We start from the raw sequence: 17,921 nt of genomic DNA, 5'->3' as shown, positions 1-17,921 counted from the left end.
GAAAACAGATCCCGTTGACTTGAGTATTTGGGGGCCACACACAGACAGCTGATGAACTTTCATTAAACTCTTTGAAAGTTCTAAAACTTCCGAATTCAGACACTAATGACAGGGCAGTTTCCATATCGAAGAGACAATTCCTAAAGCAGATGATTTGGAGTTAAAGGATTCTTTTAACTATTAATCCCTAAAATGGGAATATTGATTTGGGTGTGCTGAGGTAAATGTTTAGTTTGAAAAGGAAAGGAACAGCTTTCAGTACATAGGAAGTGATCCTGAAGAGTCCTAGATAAGAATAGGTTCTTCCTGTAGTAAAGTTCTCTTTAAAGGCTGAGGATTAGCAAAAGATCACTTGCCCAATTGAGATCCAAATTGAAACGGTGGCAGAACACATTAAAAATGAGAATCTTTCTCAATAGACCCATGGAGAAAGGCATTTGTTAAGTCATTCACCCAGCCATAAAAACCTTACAGATATTCTCAGTGGAGAAGAAAGTAAAGAAGGGGAAAAGAGAAAACAGCTTTTGTGAGTGGAAAGTGTGGAAGTGGGAAGGTGTGCTGTTTTAGCAAGATGCAAGAGCTGGGACTCAGGTGGGAAAAAGATACACAGCCCAGCAAGAAGGAAAAGAAAGTGAGGGAATTCTACTATCTGGCTCCAGGATCACTTCTCTAACCCTAAAGTGATCAATTCTCCAACCCTAAGGCTGACTGCTTAAACCGTGCTTCTCAACCCTACGATTTCTGATATCCTTAGACCATTGTGCCAAGGCTGTAGATGTGCTATCTAACTGCACATCAGTCCTGGAGTCCGTGTAGCTGGGAGGCTCCATACCCTGGGACACACATTATATGCTGTAACATGGATCTTCCTCATAGATCTGATAAATTAAAAGCATTTTATTCTTTCAAAGTAGAACAGGGAATTCCCTGGTGGTCCAGTGGTTAATCTGTGCTTCCACTGCAGGGGCAGTTTCAAACCTTGGTGGGGAAACTAAGATCCCACATGCCATTAAAAAAAAAATAACAACAGTATCACACACTCATTTTCTTAGTTTTCAAAATTCAGATTATCAAGTTCCCAGGTGGCTCAGATGGTAAAGAATCTGTCTGCAACGTAGGAGACCCAGGTTTGCAAAATCCCTGGGTTGGGAAGATCCCCTGGAGAAGGGAATGGCTACTCACTCCAGTATTCTTGCCTGGAGAATCCCAAAGACAGAGGGGCCTGGCAGGCAATGGTCGTGAGTTTGCAGAGTCAGACACAACTGAGTGACTAACACTCACTCTCCAGTGGTTAAGACCGTGATTCCACTGCAGGGGGCACAGTTTCAATCCCTGGTGGGGAACTAATCCCACATGCCATTAAAACAACAACAAAAAAGTAGAACAGCATCAAACACCCATTTTCTTTCTTAGTCTTCAAACTGCAGATTATCAAGTTTCACATGGATTTGTAACTTCTTGCTGTTTGTGGTCCATGCCCAACTTCATTTGCATTGCATTTCAGTGGACCGATTCTAAACCCAGTAGACCTCACACCCTCAGAAGACTGCCTTGTTGGTGCTGAGCAGGTCCAATAGCAGGCGTCCATCACAGAACTGAAGAATGACTGGATTGTTGGAGAGCATGACAGCAATTTAATGGACATACCATATGGGTAGAGAACTCTTTTGGAGCTAAAACAAGTGAGGTGAACTAATTTTTATGGGCTTTGAAACAGAGAAGTGGATGAAGCACTGCTTCTATTTTACTGATTTTTATAAATAAAAATTGCACATTGTATGTAATTTTTGTATGTATACTGTATATTGTTTGTAATTCTATTGTATTTATTCTAACAACACAGTTCTGATTGTGACTGACACACAATACAGGTTTAATGCAGGTGAGGCTAGGATTCCATGTATTAAATACTTCATATTCTACTTACAAGAAGGGTTCAGTTTTTGAGGACTTGTCAAAAGTATCACTTTTATTTTTAATACACTGCTATAAATACCTAAGCCAAGATACAGCATGGGAGAAGTAAAAATTTTAAGTTATTTTATAAAAGGTCATCTAAATTTCTCCAGTATTCATCTCAAAGATTGTGTCTTGGAGGGGAAATTTTTAAAAATTATATCAGTATTACTATTCTATTCAATATATTTCAAATAATGCTTCATATTAGATAGCAAATTATTAGCTATTTTTGAATCTACGAAGTATATTGCTTTTAATGTACTTTCAGTGCCTTCATATTTTATTTCTGGAAGATACGAATTTTTATGTTTAATATGTCTTTCATAAGCACCACAGATATGATGTCCAATAGTAGAAAAAAATCAAGACATACTCAAGTATATTTCTTGGAAGTATTTCCATGCTGGCATTAAAACCATTTTGATTTTGGCTTTAAAAACCACTTTTAGACATTGAACTTTTAAAGACCTGTTTGTATGAACTGTCCCTTTCTCCCTTTCATTCTCCATCATTCTCAAGAAACTTTCAATCCCCATTTTTTCGACTGACTCTGCAATACACAATCCAGAGACAAAATGACCTTTTGTGAAATTCTCTAGGGTAAGGGATCTCCAAGTAGCTGAGCCTTAAAGTAGGAATTATCATTTTCTCTCTTCCAGCAAAGGATTTCACTTTGCTTTAATTTCTGGCCTGTTGACCCAGGATTGCAGATTTTTTAAGTCTTTGGGAACTTGCCTTCTAAAGTTCTTCGAAAATTTTGTCTCTACTTCTCCCCTACAAGAACACTCTTAAAAGTCTGGGAGAGAAAATGTAGTGGGGACAGGGTTGCAGGGAAATGTAACGGACATAGCAAGTTAATAAAAGTTTTATATGGTTGTTAAGTTTTAACATTTGGGCCTTTTTGACATTAACTAGGAAAAAAAAATCATAGAAAGCATGACCTAAATAAATAACATGTTATGAAAAGCCATCTTTGATTACTAAAATCTGCTTAGAGAGTGTAAATTTAAAAAGGTCAAGTACAGAGGTACCCAGCGATTTTTAAATTTCAAATGACCTTCACTCCAGCACTGAGTGGGTCATGGATTTCTTTTGTTTTGGACAAGAAACATACTTTTTGAATTGTGAGGCGATGCATAGAATGAATATTTGTGTATATCAAAAGATTTGCTTTAAAGACTGTATCTGAAGGATTTATACCTGAAACCACACTTCTGGGATATGCATGTCTCAGCCGGGGAACGCAACGGTGGAAAATGGGTGAAACACAGGTGAAATGGGAAGAGGACGTCAGGCACTGGATACAGGGTGATGGGCACATGGAACTCAACATGCTAGCTTCTCTGCCTTTGCATCTATTTGAAAATGTCCGTATTTCAAAAAGGTGAGGTTTCTGATACATTGTGATTAACAATTTTACTTCAGTTTGCACGAAATGCAGTATTAGTTTTAGCTCACTTACTGGTAAGAACCATGTTATTGTTCCTTTCATGTTCTACCCAAAAGGACAGATGTAATTATATATGTAGGATCATAAAACCACACACATGTGCATATTATCATCCTTTTTTCTAACTCAACTTATATTCTTTGGCATGGTATTCCCCCTCATATACTTTATTCTCGATAATGCAAAGGAAGTGTGCTGAGTATTAGAAAACATAATTCATTAGGCAGACTGAGCTTTTGAAAAAACAGTACTACATACACAAGTATGAATTAGCTATGTGAAATTAACCTATCATGGGTTTTCCATACCATCAAATCTCCTGAAACACCATACCTCAAGGTATCAGGGCCTTAGAAGTTCATTTTGAAGATTAAGTTATACTTAGGAGAAGGAAATGGCAACCCACTCCAGTGTTCTTGCCTGGAGAATCCCAGGGACGGGGGAGCCTGGTGGGCTGCCGTCTATGGGGTCACACAGAGTCGGACACGACTGAAGTGACTTAGCAGCAGCAGCAGCAGCAGCATCTCCTCTGAATACACTAACATATCAACCTTCAAGTTGGAATAAATATAGGTAACAATTACCACTTAATGGGCATTTGTTACAATGCCCCACACCAACATATTCACATATATTGCCTTTTTATCCCCGTAGTGGTGTTAAGAAGGTGTACCATCATTTAGGGAAGTGAAGTGTGATTCAGGGAGGTTAAGAAACCTAGTGGTAAAAGGGTAGACCCACACTTTGGAGCCAAATCTGTCTGAATGCAAATAGCTGTGACATAATCATACTATATATGGATTTGGGTTGGCCAAAAAGTCTGTTTGGGTGTTTCCATAAGATGTTATAGAAAAACGGAAATGAACCATTTGGTCAACCCAATATTTATACCGTGTGCGCATGTGCCATTCCAAAGGGTTAAAAAAAAAAAAACCCAAAACCAGGATATCCAAGGTTTTTGGTCTTAGGAACATCCTATTCAGCAAAGTTGAGGTCTGTGTTTATACTACTGTCTTATCGATACTATTCCAATCCTTTTACTGGTTCGGGAAGAGACAGTGTCCTTAGGTTACACTTTCCAAGGTGGCTCTTCTGCACGCAGACTGAAGCTCTTCTTCCTTCTGTAGGGATGACCTCTACTCTACATGTTAGGGAAAGCAACCAAGGCTGCTCAGACAGTGGTGAATCTCAGGTAGAGTTTCGAGGAGACCGTCATTTGACATTCTAAAATAGCTGAGTGGTCTTACTTGTATTAAAGTATTTTTCTTACTAGTTTTTAGTGGAAATGGTATACTGAAGGCATATACACGATGGTCAGTAGTTTGAACCAAAAAAACATATATATATATTTAAATAATCTTTAAAATATTTCAAATTTTTATTAAATATTTTTATTCAGTTTTAAGATCACAGTTAAAGTACTTTAGCATGTTATACACATGACTTACATGTGCAATTTTTAGAAATATCAAATTAAGTATAAGATTTTGAAGAAAGAAATTATATAAATGTGTATATTGACTTTTACTACACATACATCTAAGAAAGCAATAATTCTGTTGTACCATTAAGTGGAAATCATTTATTACATGGCATGTTTACACCAACTCTAAAGAGAACCAAGCCAATTTCTGAAAGCAAAAAAAATGAGCGATTCGGTCATGCTGAAAACTGTCAACAGACTTAAGATCCGGTGGTCAAATGAAGCTGTGGTTAATTTTTGACAGGTAAGTAAGCAATTCAAACCTGTGAGAAAAGTTCATAATCTGGTATGTGGAATCTCAGGTGGTTTTTATTCCTTTTTGACAAATTCCTGAGAGCAAGACTTGTTTAGTGCTAATGAAATGAGAAAAATGTTGCCAAGCATATGCTGAGCTCCAGATCACAAACCTCCCCTCCCCCAGTTCTGCTGCTAGGAGCTGAGGCACTAATGTGAGGTGTCGGGGACGTGACCACCCCTCTGGGGCAAAGGAAGGTCACTGTCAGTCTGTGAAACATGCGCCTCTGTGATTTAGGTTAGAGCTTGTGAGGTAAGACTTGCTGTGCGGTGGGAGGGCATGGAGGCATTGAATTAGGTCTGTGTTACTCGGTAACCACTTCTGGCCCAAGCTATTAGAAAATCTTTGGAAAGAGTAGTAATGTTCACAATACCTAGGTTCTGTGCATAAAAATCAATGTAAGGGCAGGATCAATTTTGACCACTGGCTGCAACAAGAAAACAGTGGCCAGCAAAGTTCTAAGCACAAGGTTTCTTCTTTTCAATTATTAGTATATATCATACCACCACAAATAAAATTTGGCCATGAGAGGAAGCTTTTTTGTATGTGTGAAGAAAATGCATATTTATGTATTTTTAAGGAAAGCATAGATGGAGGCGTGTGAGGGGAATCAAATGGATCTGCCTTGTTTACTCTTTTGTTGCTTCTTTTTCTATCATGTGAGGAAGATGATGTCACCAGTGAAAAGGACAGGATTATGTAATATGGGGTATAATAAACTTCACTATCGTTTCCAAAATGAAAGGAAAGCAGTCCGTCAAATCCTGAATACATCACCAGACAGATCTGGTAAGATGAACTGAAAACTGTTTCTTTTTTTTATAAGTATGATGTTAGTCCATCTAAATAAGATACTTAAAAAAAAAAAATCCCCAAACTCCAATAAAAACAAAATCCAAATCTAATTCTTTGGGAATACTTGTATAAATAAAAGCAACACCTAATTAACAATTAGTACACTCTTTACAAGGTGCAAAAACAAGGGCCTATGTGGGAAAGGCTAAATTTTAATTCCCACCTAGCAGTCACTCTGAATACTTCGTAGGTCAAATGTCATACAAGCATTGGCTTCTGCTGCCCATTTTCAGCAATACATTGTTCTCTCTGGAGAAGGTGGTTTGTGAGTCTAAACACTGCAGTGGAAAATAGTGGCACTGAAGGTAGAAGCAAAAAAAAGACAAACTTTGGAAACAGGACTTACTAAAATTAACTGTTAAAGCCGAGGTAGCCCATTAGGGTTGGCCTTATCTGAGGGGTCTGTGGAGCACTGCAATCAAAGGTGAGCCTCCTCACAGCATTGCGCACACCCCGACTCTCCCTTTACAAATGATGACTTCAGGCCTTGCGTGAATTCCTTTTCCCCGGTGAAGTGGCGCTGTTTCCCCTTTGCTGTATGGATGCCGGCCTCCAGCTGCTGGTCTTCAGAACACATAGGATTCGTACAGTAGTTAGGCAGATGGTCCCACTGCTTCACATTAATGCCAAACGCCAAACTTGGAACAGGCTTCCTTGATACCCCCAGCCCTCACCCCGCACTGTATAAACAAAACATGTTATTCGGTTTTCAGCTTACTCCTAGTGCTGCTATCGATTTATAATTTGCTTGAGATTTTACATAGGTGCAAACATTTCCATATGATGAGCCACAGACTACAGAGTGCAAACAAAATTTTCCAGGACTCAGTCAGGGTAGCGTCTGACTTGATAAGTGAACAACAGGGATTAAACAAGTTGGATTCTGAATAACCAGACTAGTTCAAATGCTCCTTTTTGTTCATAGTGTTCCATCACTTTTTTCCTCTGCAGCAGTTTCAATGGCAGGAACTAGAATAACAGTGATAACATGGGGATGAGTTCAACATGGGTTTGAGGGTGTATTGGTAGAAAGCTCATCTGATGGAATTAAATAAATATATTTCCAATACTTGAGGGGAAAAGACTGTCTGGATTACAAGAGTATGACATATCCTTAAAAAAAGGGGGGGGCTTTAATTAGCAATTTTGATCTAAAATCTGGGAACTAACCTAATTTGGGGTTAAGAACCTGTATCTTCAATGTGGCTGTAGGACATTTTTCTTTTTCCTTATCTCATTATAGTTATCCAAACAAATAAAAACTTAAAAAGGATGTCTTACAGTATTTTCTTTCTTTCACCCAGCTTCTTAGAGCTGTAGCTTCAGTTACTATTATATACTCTACAAACTTCAAAATTACATAGGAAAATACCCAGAATAACTAAATAAATAAAAGGCTAAAGAAAACTGGAACAGTACTGCGTCTCCATCTGAGACTGATCATCCACTTCCAGCATCGCAGAGAAGGGCTAGGACAATTTTTTTTTGTTTTTCAAAAGATTTATATACAGGTTTGAATCCAGAAATTAAGGTTAAAAGCATAAATATTGATAATTTCAACTAGATTCAGAATGGTTTCAGAAAGATATGATACAACAATTTAGAATAAAACAAAGCAGAAGAGCATCATATTTTGGTTTGCTTGAGATATACATAAGGTGCAACAACTTTTTCTCGAGGATGCTTGTGGGACAAATGTTAGTGTAGATGGTGTTTGCTGGCAGATTAAGGTACACACCATAGCAATATGATTTTCCAAAATAAAAAAGAATGCAAGAAGTGAAATGAAAATGATAAATGGGGGGGGCAGTTACTACATGTTGGTCTGAAATACTTGTGCTAACAAATGTTATTACCTGAAAACACCAACACCCCTCTCCAGTGGATTCAGGGCATGAGAAAAGCATTATTATTGAAATCAAAACTTTGCTCAGAGAAACAACAAGGCGAGTGTCTAGAGGACTATAAAGCTTTGCAGGATTTCTGCTACTCTCAGTGCCTAACCGCTTAAAAATTAAGCATTTCTACAAAAAGTTTTTTTTTTAAAGTATCTGAAAACAGTCATATCCAGTAGGTTGCCCTCCACCCCCACCCCTGCCTAAGGGAAAAGCCACTGAGGTTTAGGAAAAGCAGATCAAGTAAGATATATTAATCACATAGAAAAAAGTAATCTTTTGTTTCGCTTCTTTTTAAAAAAAGGTCCCATGAATATACAGCAATCTCTTAAGGAACTCTAGTGAAATGTAATCGGAGGACTGGAAGGAAGGTGGGGGCTCCGGCAAAAATAGATCTATTCTAACGTGTTCTAGAGAATAATGAGTTAGTACCATTGTCAAGGTGCATGTTCTGCACCAAAAGATTTTTGTTGATTTTTAATTTTTTTTGGATTTTAGCTAATAATTTTTAAATCACTGCTAGCAAGTGGTCCAAAGACTCCAACAGCCACCCACACTAGGACCCAGCAATTTTTAAACATTTACTTTGTGTTTTGAAATTTAGAAAATATTAATAAAACAGCATCATAGTAAAAACATTATGCTAAAATCTGGGGCTGCTCACCTGATTTATTTCTATGTGAATGGGGTTAAGCTTTGAATCTCTGATTAATCTTACTACTTCCATCTTCCTCCATGCTCACAAGGAATATGCATTTTTGAGGACACCGTTCCAAAGTCCTGCTGCCCTCTTTAACTGCTTTAAAGAAAAAACCCCATTCTCGCTATCCTTTTCCAATTCTGTTAGTATGGTGTACATATTTTCCAGCACCGAAACTGTAGTATCTACAACCGTGAAAAGCTAAACCTAGTCAGTACTAATAGAGTCATTTTTTTGTATGGCTATTAGGTCAAATTACGATTAGAAAAAAAAAAAATCTTCATTACAATTCAGTCAAGTATAAATAAGAAAGCTAGATAAAACCTTGTAAACTGTCACCATTTAGAGAGCTAATTCAAAAGCTTCAAACTCGAACTAACACTATCAAAATTCCGCCAGTTTGAAAACCAATAAAAATTATTGCTGGAATCCAATAATTAAAATTTGGTAGTTTGTGCTGTGATGCAAGAGTGGGGAAATACTTTGTGCTATGGAACAAATACCCTGTAAAATGTGTAGCCGCTGACTAATTTTGATTTATCACTTTGCATCTGTTGCTAAGAAACAAGACACTGAACGTCAGGCGGTGGAGTCAATATGTTGAATGTTCTAAGCCAGTTAATCCACTTGGCACTGGCATATGTATGGTTGGTTTTATGTTCAAAAGCAACAAAACACAAAAAAGAAACAGGAAACTTGCAGGTGGATCTATGACTGCGAGTCCCACTGTGGTCAGGCACACCTCCCTCACCATTTACTCAAAACCTCCGTAATCACAAAAACTCAAAATGGCTCTAAAAACCTGCTGTGCCAATTAGGCTGTGCATAGCAATTGCTACCCGTCCAGTCTGTCTGGGATGGATGTAAAAGGTCTGTAGCTCAAAGTCCACATGAGGTGAGTGTCTTCAATGTGTTCAGAATAGTGAAGTAATACTAAGGTCACTTCTGAATAATAGTTTTCTTTTTTTTTGTTTGTCTGTATGAACGATCCATTGGTTACTCAGACCCCTGTGTAAAAAATAAAAAGAATCCTCAAGGCATGAAAACATTTGTAATCTGCAGGACTTTTCCCCTGTCTGGGAAAATATTTGCCACAATTTGCCCCAAGCAAATTCTTCTTGATCATTCAAGGCTAAGAAAAAAAAAAAATTCAGCTTGCAAGAATTGTAATTTTTTTTTCCTCTCTTTCTCTTTTTGCCAGCAAACTACCACTCTGGTGGCAAATATAAAAGTGCAGAATATAGGGACCACGAGGCCGAGCATACACCGCTAACAATGGTACATCTGCCTGCCCGTGCTGCTTGGGAGTCTTTGAACAGGCATTTTAATATTATTCTACAATATAAATGTAGGTATAACCTATTATATAAACCATCTTAGAACTTAAATCTCCATGTACAAAAAGACTAGGAATATCTAATAATAACTAGTGCAGTGCGTCAGTTTTTGCTTTTTCTTTTTTTGTTTTGAAAGAATAACTAGGTAATATATGAAACTAGTTTCACACTCTCTGGTTGGTAAAAGAGATGCTGGATGAGCTACAGTAAAGGCAGCCTTTTACCAAGTTACCACCTGTTACCATCAAAAGCCTTCAATAGAAAGCAAAGCTCTAGATCATCCCGTTTCTGGTCAGTATCAGACAGATCACATCACCCTCAAAGATTCTGGGTTCTGAGAGAACAAAACTGGCCCAGGCTACCATCTTCTGCTTCAAGTGAATCTGGGCCATGGAGGGCAACAAGCACTTGTTTGCAGTCTATATTTTCCACCACATGGACTCACTAGCATCCCTCGGTAAAGACAAGGCTAGGGTAGTAGGTAAAGCACAATGTTTTACAATTAAAGGGCGCTTCACTGGTCAGCGCAGGAAATAAGTACAGGAGCCTGTGGCATTTCTTTTGGCTGTCCATCATGGGTGAGTGGAGTTGACCTCTGACCTCTGTAAAACAAGAGGAAAAGAGAGAAATCACTTATTGAGAGTGTGTTATTAGAAATAAGAGGATGATGAATGACCAACAAAAGCTTTCCAATATATCTTGTTTAACAGATGCTACTGCCATACTACTTATACTTTTTAATTAAAACTGCTTTAAAGCATCTTTATTTTTCAAGGGTTTCTTATCTTAATTCCTCTCACACAACTGAACAACACTCTCTGCCCTCAAACAAGCACCTCCGCTATGTAGAGACAAAACCTGAGGCAACAACAAATTTGGGGAAATTACCTAAGAAGTGGAAAAGTTTCAGTCAAGGGTGATGGTTTCAGGATGGCAATTTTCCTTTGGATCTTCTTATATTAAAAAAGGACACATTCCTTTCCTTGACTTGACCAAGGGGGAGGCTATCCTATACTAACTGATAACCTTCAGACTCATTTCTTGATATACAATAATAGGCCCAATTTCAAAATTTAAGGCCAATAAATGGGTCGGCCTCTGCAGAGAGGTGAACTGTGACTAAAAAAATGAATGAAAAGAAAACAGTGACGCTCTCCTGCTGAAAGAGAAGTCTCAAAGGCATATGGAGGGAGAGTGTACAGGGAAGAAGGGGAGACCAACTCTGAATTTCAGTGTGTGAGAAAATTCAGTCATCTTGAGCCAAAATCTACACATATGGAGAAAGAACTCTAGACAAGACTTTAAAAATTCATGGAAATTCTTACCATTTGGATTGGATCTACATCAAATAGTTTATTTTTCATTCTTTTTTTTTAATGAGTAGGAAGAAAAATGCCAGTGGCTTCATGGTTATAAGAACATTTCTTGGTAGAGTCTACAGAGCCTCCCATTCTAAAAAGACAGGGTTGGGCACACCTGTGACATTTCCTAACAGGCTTCCCAAGCCTCAAGAAGGCACATGCACTGCTGAAAATATGGGGCATGCAGCAATGTCTTCACTGGATTGACCACTTCAATACAGTATCTTTAGATTAAATACTGAGGAATAAGAAGAATACTGCAAAACAAGAGGAGCAATTGTAAAATGCAAAGTGTGTCTCTCCACAACTATATCCAAGTTTCTTTCTCTTGATGCACAGAAAAGAAAATTAATATAAATATCTATAAATGCAACATTTTGGTATTTCAGAATCCAATGATCACTTAGCTTAAGATATAGGAATTTTTTAGAAAAACAAGACATGTGTTATAATCAAACCTCTGGATTAATCTGCGTATTCATGTGGGGATGCTTAAGAACCAACTGTTCCATATGTTCAACTCTTTGTTCAAGAAAGATGAAATTAAAATGGTATTTTTTACTTTTAAGATTGACTATGTAACAATATTACAAAAGCCAAAAATATTTTAATAAGTATTGGAAAAGGAGACATACAAAGTAAAAAAAGTGAAAGATGAAGAGTACAGTAAAAAAAAAAAAAGAAGACAGCAAGGGGGAGAGAGAAACTGGGTCGACAGCCCAGCTTGTGTGTGCGCGTGCATGCTAAGTCGCTCAGTCGTGTCCGATTCTTTGTGACTCCATGGACTGAAGATTCCCAGGCTCCTCTGTCCATGGAATATTCCAGGTAAGAATACTGGAGTGGGTTGCCATTTCCTACTTCAGGGGATCTTCCTGACCCAGGGATCAAACCCACATCTCCTCGATCTCCTGCATGGGCAAGCAGGTTCTTTACTACTGAGCACAAGTAGACGTATGATGTGGCTGCCACCAAGTGGCGGTTCCAGTTCCCAGGGGCAGGTCAAGTGACAGTCCTTGGGACTCTCTAGGACAGGAAAGATGTTTGCATAAGCAGCACTCTTGAGCAAATGCTAAGACACAGGAGTTCAAAGACTTGGATTCAGATCCTGACTTGGTTTAGCTGTGTGCTCTTGGCGAGTTAATTAACTGCCTGTACCATCATTAAAATGTAACTAAAAAAGATGCACCTGGCAGAGCTGATTTTAAGAATAAATTTAATGAGCTTCTGTTCTTATAAAATTTCTAGTAAATAAATAGGCTCTCAACAAAGGTTAATTTCAATTTCCTACTTCCTGTGGTTTATAAAACTGTTTTTCTATGTTGGGTTTTTGAACCCAATATTAAGATTTCTTGTGACAAGAATGCAAGTAATATATATTTACCCCTAACTCTGTGGACCACCTTCTAAATTATGAACTAGGTGATGCCGAAGCAATAATTAATTAATGTGCAACCCAGGTACAATTACATTAAGCCTGTTCATGGAGGGAAGGCTGGTAACTCTGCTTTAACAGGTACGGGCTGGAGTTACAACTAACATTGCCCAGGAGGAACAGTCTTTCTGGATGTTAAGAACACTAACCATTTGTTTTGTTGATAGTGAAAACTCTAATAAGCAATATTATTCTTTCCAATGGGATGTATTAAACAAAAAAGAAGAACTTCTACTCAAATCATGTTTTTCTGTGCCTCTTAGATAGCTTAAGCAGTTACTCATTCATTTGCCCACTCATTCCTGATGTAACAGGACCTAAGGAAGTTGTGTACATGGAGAATAAAACTGGTGCTTTGCTTTCAAAGTGCACTGGAAGGAGACGGACATCAAAAAATAACTACAGCCCCGAGCGGCAGCTGGTCTAAGAGGGGTGTGTACAGAGATTGTGCAGGACTTCAGGAAGAAGGCTGAGACAAGAGGACAGAGGACAGACAGGCTGAAGGAGGAGCAGCAGCTCAGTGGGGAGGAGGACGTGCAAAGGCAAGAAGTGGGCTTATGTGGATGGCAGGAAGCAACTGCACATGAACGCAGGGCAGCAAGGGAGGCAGAGGTGAGCGTGGAGAGGCTGCCGCTTTCTGGGGCACTGGACGCCGCGGGGGCGGGGGTGGGGGTGTGGAGGTTAACAGCACAGAGGTGTGACCTGTCCTGGCACCAGCAAGGGTGACAGTGTGGTAGCTCTTCCTGAGCTCTGAATTATGACCCCCTCTCCCCACCGAATTCTTATATGACCTCTTATTCCCACAATTTAGGAGGGCACTTAATAACACTCAGGCACATATTTAATTCTTTGTGCATCCATTATGAGTTTGTCCTCTGTGCTCGACTGTGAAACGCCACGAGAAGTGTCTGTGTGTTATCCCCCTCAGAGACCTGAGCAGACTTTAACAACGTCTGTCCCCATTCACTTGCTATTAGGCACTTGCAGTGTACACATGAAAAGGAATCTGACTTCGTGGAAATGTCTAGAGGCTATTTGTGAGAAAGCACTAGAACTGTAATATGACAGGTAAAGAGCAAGACACATAGAAAACGCTCCTCAGGGCCTCCTAAACCTGCAACGCAGGAGGCGCCAGTGTGATTCCTGGGTCGGGAAGGTCCGCTGGAGAAGGGATAGCTACCCACTCCAGCGTTCTTGGGCTTCCCTGATGGCTCAGCTGATAAAGAATCCGCCGGCAATGCGGGAGACCTGAGTTCGATCCCTGGTTTGGGAAGATCTCCTGGAGAAGGGAAAGGTTACTCACTCCAGTATTCCAGCCTGGAGAATTCCATGGACTCTATGGGGTCATAAAGAGTTGGACACGACTGAGCGACTTTCATTTCCTAAACCTGGATGTGAAAGAGAATGGTGCCTGACCGGTGGGTAAAGAAGTTGAGCTGGATTTCAAGCACTTTTGGGCTGCAGACTGAAAACCTAAGAAAGGAACTCATCTGCGGGTAATCCATTTTGAATAAAAATATGAAATACCTGAATTTACAGAAGACGTTCTTACCTTCCAAAATGTTCCATTAAATAGAACACTCAATTATATACTTAGAACTTAATTAACTTTCTGTGGGGCTTTACTGAGTTCAAAAGGCTTTCACATCTCATCTCGTCTGATTCCTTACAACTGTGTGATTCTTTGGGGATATCATTATGCTAAATGGAAGATAAGAAAACTGAGGCCCAGAGAAATAAATGACTAATAAACACAGGTTGCTTAAGATAAATCCAGGCCTTGTGCCTGCCATGAGTCAGATGGTGAGATGCTCTTTTTCCCAAACCACACAGTTTTCTTCCGCTGGAACCACCAACGCCATCCTCAGTGGGGGTGTCGCCATGTGCTAGGCCTGGGACACTAGATTTATTCTAAAGTATTTCTCTATGAAAGGAGAACCACTTGCAGCCATAGCACAGAAGAAAAAACAAAGGACAGAGAAGTGAACACTCTTGCTCAAGATCTTCCTTACAGTTTGTAGGTGACAGACGCTGTACTCAAACCCAGGTCTGAGACTTGCCTCTAAAACTCCAATGATTAGATTATACTGCTTCTCTCTGCTCTCTCAGGACTCTTCAGAAATGAAGCTTAGTCACAGAATAAACTATATTCAAGGTAAAACTCTTGGCAGGCGTACTCGCTTATATTTTCCCGCAGGGCTAAATAGTAACACATGGTAAACAAAAGTCTCCCGAACCCCAATCATCGTGGAAAGTATCACCAATCACATCAGAAGGGATGAGCTGGGTTTGCATGTTACGGTCTCCACCCACGTTCTGTGAAAGGGAGTGAAGCTGAACGGGACCCCCGGGCCCCAGCGCAGCGAGGCTTCCCACCGCTAACCTGTGCACGTTTTCCATGGCGGCCACTTCGGCCAGCGCGGCGAGGCTGAAGAAGGCGGACACGGCCGGCATCTCTGGGGTGCTGCTCCGCGTCTCCGCGGCCTCCCTGCTGTGCGAGCATTCGTCATTGCAGCCTGTCTCGGTCACCTTAGGGAGACTCCTCTGCAGTTGTTCCCTTGGTTTGTCATCTGCAGCGGAAGGGAAATTCATCATGAGAGAGGATCGCTCTGTTTTCTCCGGAGAAGGGACACAGAAAACTCAGTGCCAGACAATGTGAAATGAGCTAATATGCTTTCCTGCTCACTTCTGTCATCCATGGAATATTAAGGCTGTTACAGAATCTCTTCTTCCATAGGAATAAAACTCTTTTATTGAACTCAGCCACAACCATGAGCAGCATTATGCCCTGAAGCTGAGCAGAGGAGCTGTGTTTTATCCAAGGTCAAAGAATAGGTCAGGCTTGGAGAGAGAGGGGAAAAATGGGCCTTGGTCAGAGTAAAACCCAAAGGACTTCTGCAGAGGGGCCAGGAGATGCTGTAAAATGGCCCTGCTAAACTCAGCTGACCAAATACTCTGATGACGCCACAGCGTGCCTACTATGAATGTTGGGCATTCCTATGCTGAGTTACCAATACTTAGAATGGCCTAAACTAATCCCAGTGAGGTTTAATCAAGCCCAGTGAGATCCTACATTGTTATGTTTGTTTTGAAGACCTTCTACAAGGGAGACAAAGGGCCTTCTGATACTTGTGAAGAGGTGGCTGAAATGCTACACCAATACATGTGCTGGAAATGACTGTACTTCATTATGCAGCCCTTACAGATGAGGAGGAGGGGGAGGAATCTTTATCATTTTTCAAAAAACAGCTTATCTATAGAAAGTAATTGATAAAGGCTGCAAATGTCATATATTAGAACATGACAGTGCTATATGCTTTTCCACATAAAAGGGAATGTTTTCTAAAACCTTTCACTCTTCCTACAAGCAAAACGGAAGCTATAACAACTTATACAATATGAAAATGACAGAACAGAATCCATAATGGATAAGAAAGGAGAACAGAGCCTGCCAGATTAATTATAAGGAAAACTAGATTCTAGTCCTTACCGTACACTTAGTAGTTCAATATGTTCTGAAACAAAATTCAACCTCTGTGAGCTTCACTTTGTATGTAACAGTAGAATTGTGGGTCTTTAACATGCTTTAAGGTTTAACAATCTACATATGCAAAACACAAGTGCACAAAATCCATTAAGTGACTTCTAATTGCTATTTTACCATACAATGAGTCCACCAACTAGATTAAGCTAAATCAGATATTTATAAATATCACCCTCAAAGAACATTCACCTAAAATTTTTTTCCTATTTATAGAAGTCACTATGGACCTTTGACCTTTTTCTGGAAACTGGATCGGGGAAGGGGAGGGAACACCTCCTTCAGGGCTGATAGAATGAGATGCTAGGGGCACTGAAAGGCAGAAAGGCAATGGCTAACACCACTAATGCTCTGCTGGTGGAGCACCCCAAGACGTGAGGGGGATGCGCAGCGTCACTCTCGACACCATTCCTTAACCTGGGTGTCTCCTGGCAATTCCCACAGAGGCCGCCATACAGCAAACAGACCACAGGCCACAAATGAAAATGGAGAATTCATTGTAAGTTATTATCTGGTTACCAAGTAGCCAAGAGAACCAAGAAATCGAGAAGCATTCTCAGGCTCCTTTCACGGTCTGAATCAGCTGTATAGGATGTGCAGGATACTTGCTTTCTTAATTCAGGGGCTTACATACCTGATGATCTGGCTTGTAATGATTTAAATAGTGAAACAGAAACTAAGATTCATCCAGTACTTTAAGTCTCAGATCTTTGGGAATTTACATAAGAATCTGTGGTTGTGCAAGCTGAGAAAGACAAGGCAGCTAACGGTACTAAAAGCTATCTTTTTTTCCTAGGAACTCTGGATGTGCTCTTGGGAAAAGACCTATGATTTTAACACAGAGACCAAAACATGTATATTTAGAAGTCTACAGGAAACCAGTTCTGAAGGAGACGCAGAAAGAGAACCCACAGAGCAGACCTACTTTTCGGGGAGGACCCACAGTTGGCTTAGAGTCATTTTCTGGCCACTGAGGCCACAATGGTCCCTTGCTTGCTCTGGTTCTTTCTGTCTAAGCACTTCCTTTTCTTACCCAAAGTGCCTCCTGCTGGTGACACCCGGCCATCTGCTGTCCTGACAAGGTGTGTGATCTTGGTTTTCCTTGCTTTTCTCTTTTGGCTGCCCACCAAGGGTTCTTGAACTGTTGTTGGCTCTGGAGTGTTGGGAATGGATAGGGCATTTTTAACCTTATAAGCAGGCTCTGTGGTGTTTTTGTCTTCTGAAAATATGGCTGCAACAGGACAAACCATATACAGTTATACACAAAAACACAAGCATTACTTGTAGAAGGAAACATTTCTAAATGTCCGACCTATTTGAATGAGAACTTAAGGTTTTTAAAGTACTGACAGAAAAAAGAAATAGTGACCATAACTTTAAACAAATATTTCTTAAAGTTAAGTACAGAATAGGATACCCTCTGTACCCCAAAAGAATACTGTACTAAGAGGCTAGTGGAGGAACATTTCTAAGTGTTTGGATCTTGCAGGGTGCGGGGTGGGTAAGTATGTGTAAACATGAATAAACTGTGTAACAACAGACAAGTCGCACACATCATCAGGATCAGTATTTGAGATCCTTCTGACCAGCTAGTCTGGAGAGGTAGATAAAAG

The 17,921-nt window shown here is 39.9% G+C and overlaps 1 protein-coding gene across 16 annotated transcripts in view; it reads right to left on the bottom strand.

Annotated features, from left to right (window-relative positions):
* Positions 1–4,784: 4,784 nt before the first annotated feature.
* Positions 4,785–17,921, bottom strand: part of BBX (BBX high mobility group box domain containing) — a 298,700-nt gene continuing 285,563 nt past the window's right edge. For 12 of the 16 annotated variants that reach the window (XM_055418693.2, XM_055418272.2, XM_088836741.1 and 9 more), the window contains 3 exons: positions 17,342–17,539; positions 15,151–15,337; positions 4,785–10,576 (listed from right to left, as the gene is read on the bottom strand). In XM_055418693.2, coding sequence (XP_055274668.1) covers positions 10,489–10,576; positions 15,151–15,337; positions 17,342–17,539 — 473 coding nt within the window. In that variant the 3' untranslated portion in view covers positions 4,785–10,488. The remainder of the gene's footprint in view (positions 10,577–15,150; positions 15,338–17,341; positions 17,540–17,921) is intronic. The other 4 variants (XM_088836744.1, XM_088836750.1, XM_088836753.1 and 1 more) reach the window with 2 other exon arrangements.

The sequence above is a fragment of the Moschus berezovskii genome, chromosome 1, assembly GCF_049115385.1.
Source record: "Moschus berezovskii isolate FMDL1 chromosome 1, NW_MosBer_1.0, whole genome shotgun sequence".
Lineage (NCBI taxonomy): Eukaryota > Metazoa > Chordata > Mammalia > Artiodactyla > Moschidae > Moschus > Moschus berezovskii.
Note: the sequence above shows the minus strand (reverse complement) of the source record. Positions and strands in the feature narration are given on the sequence as shown.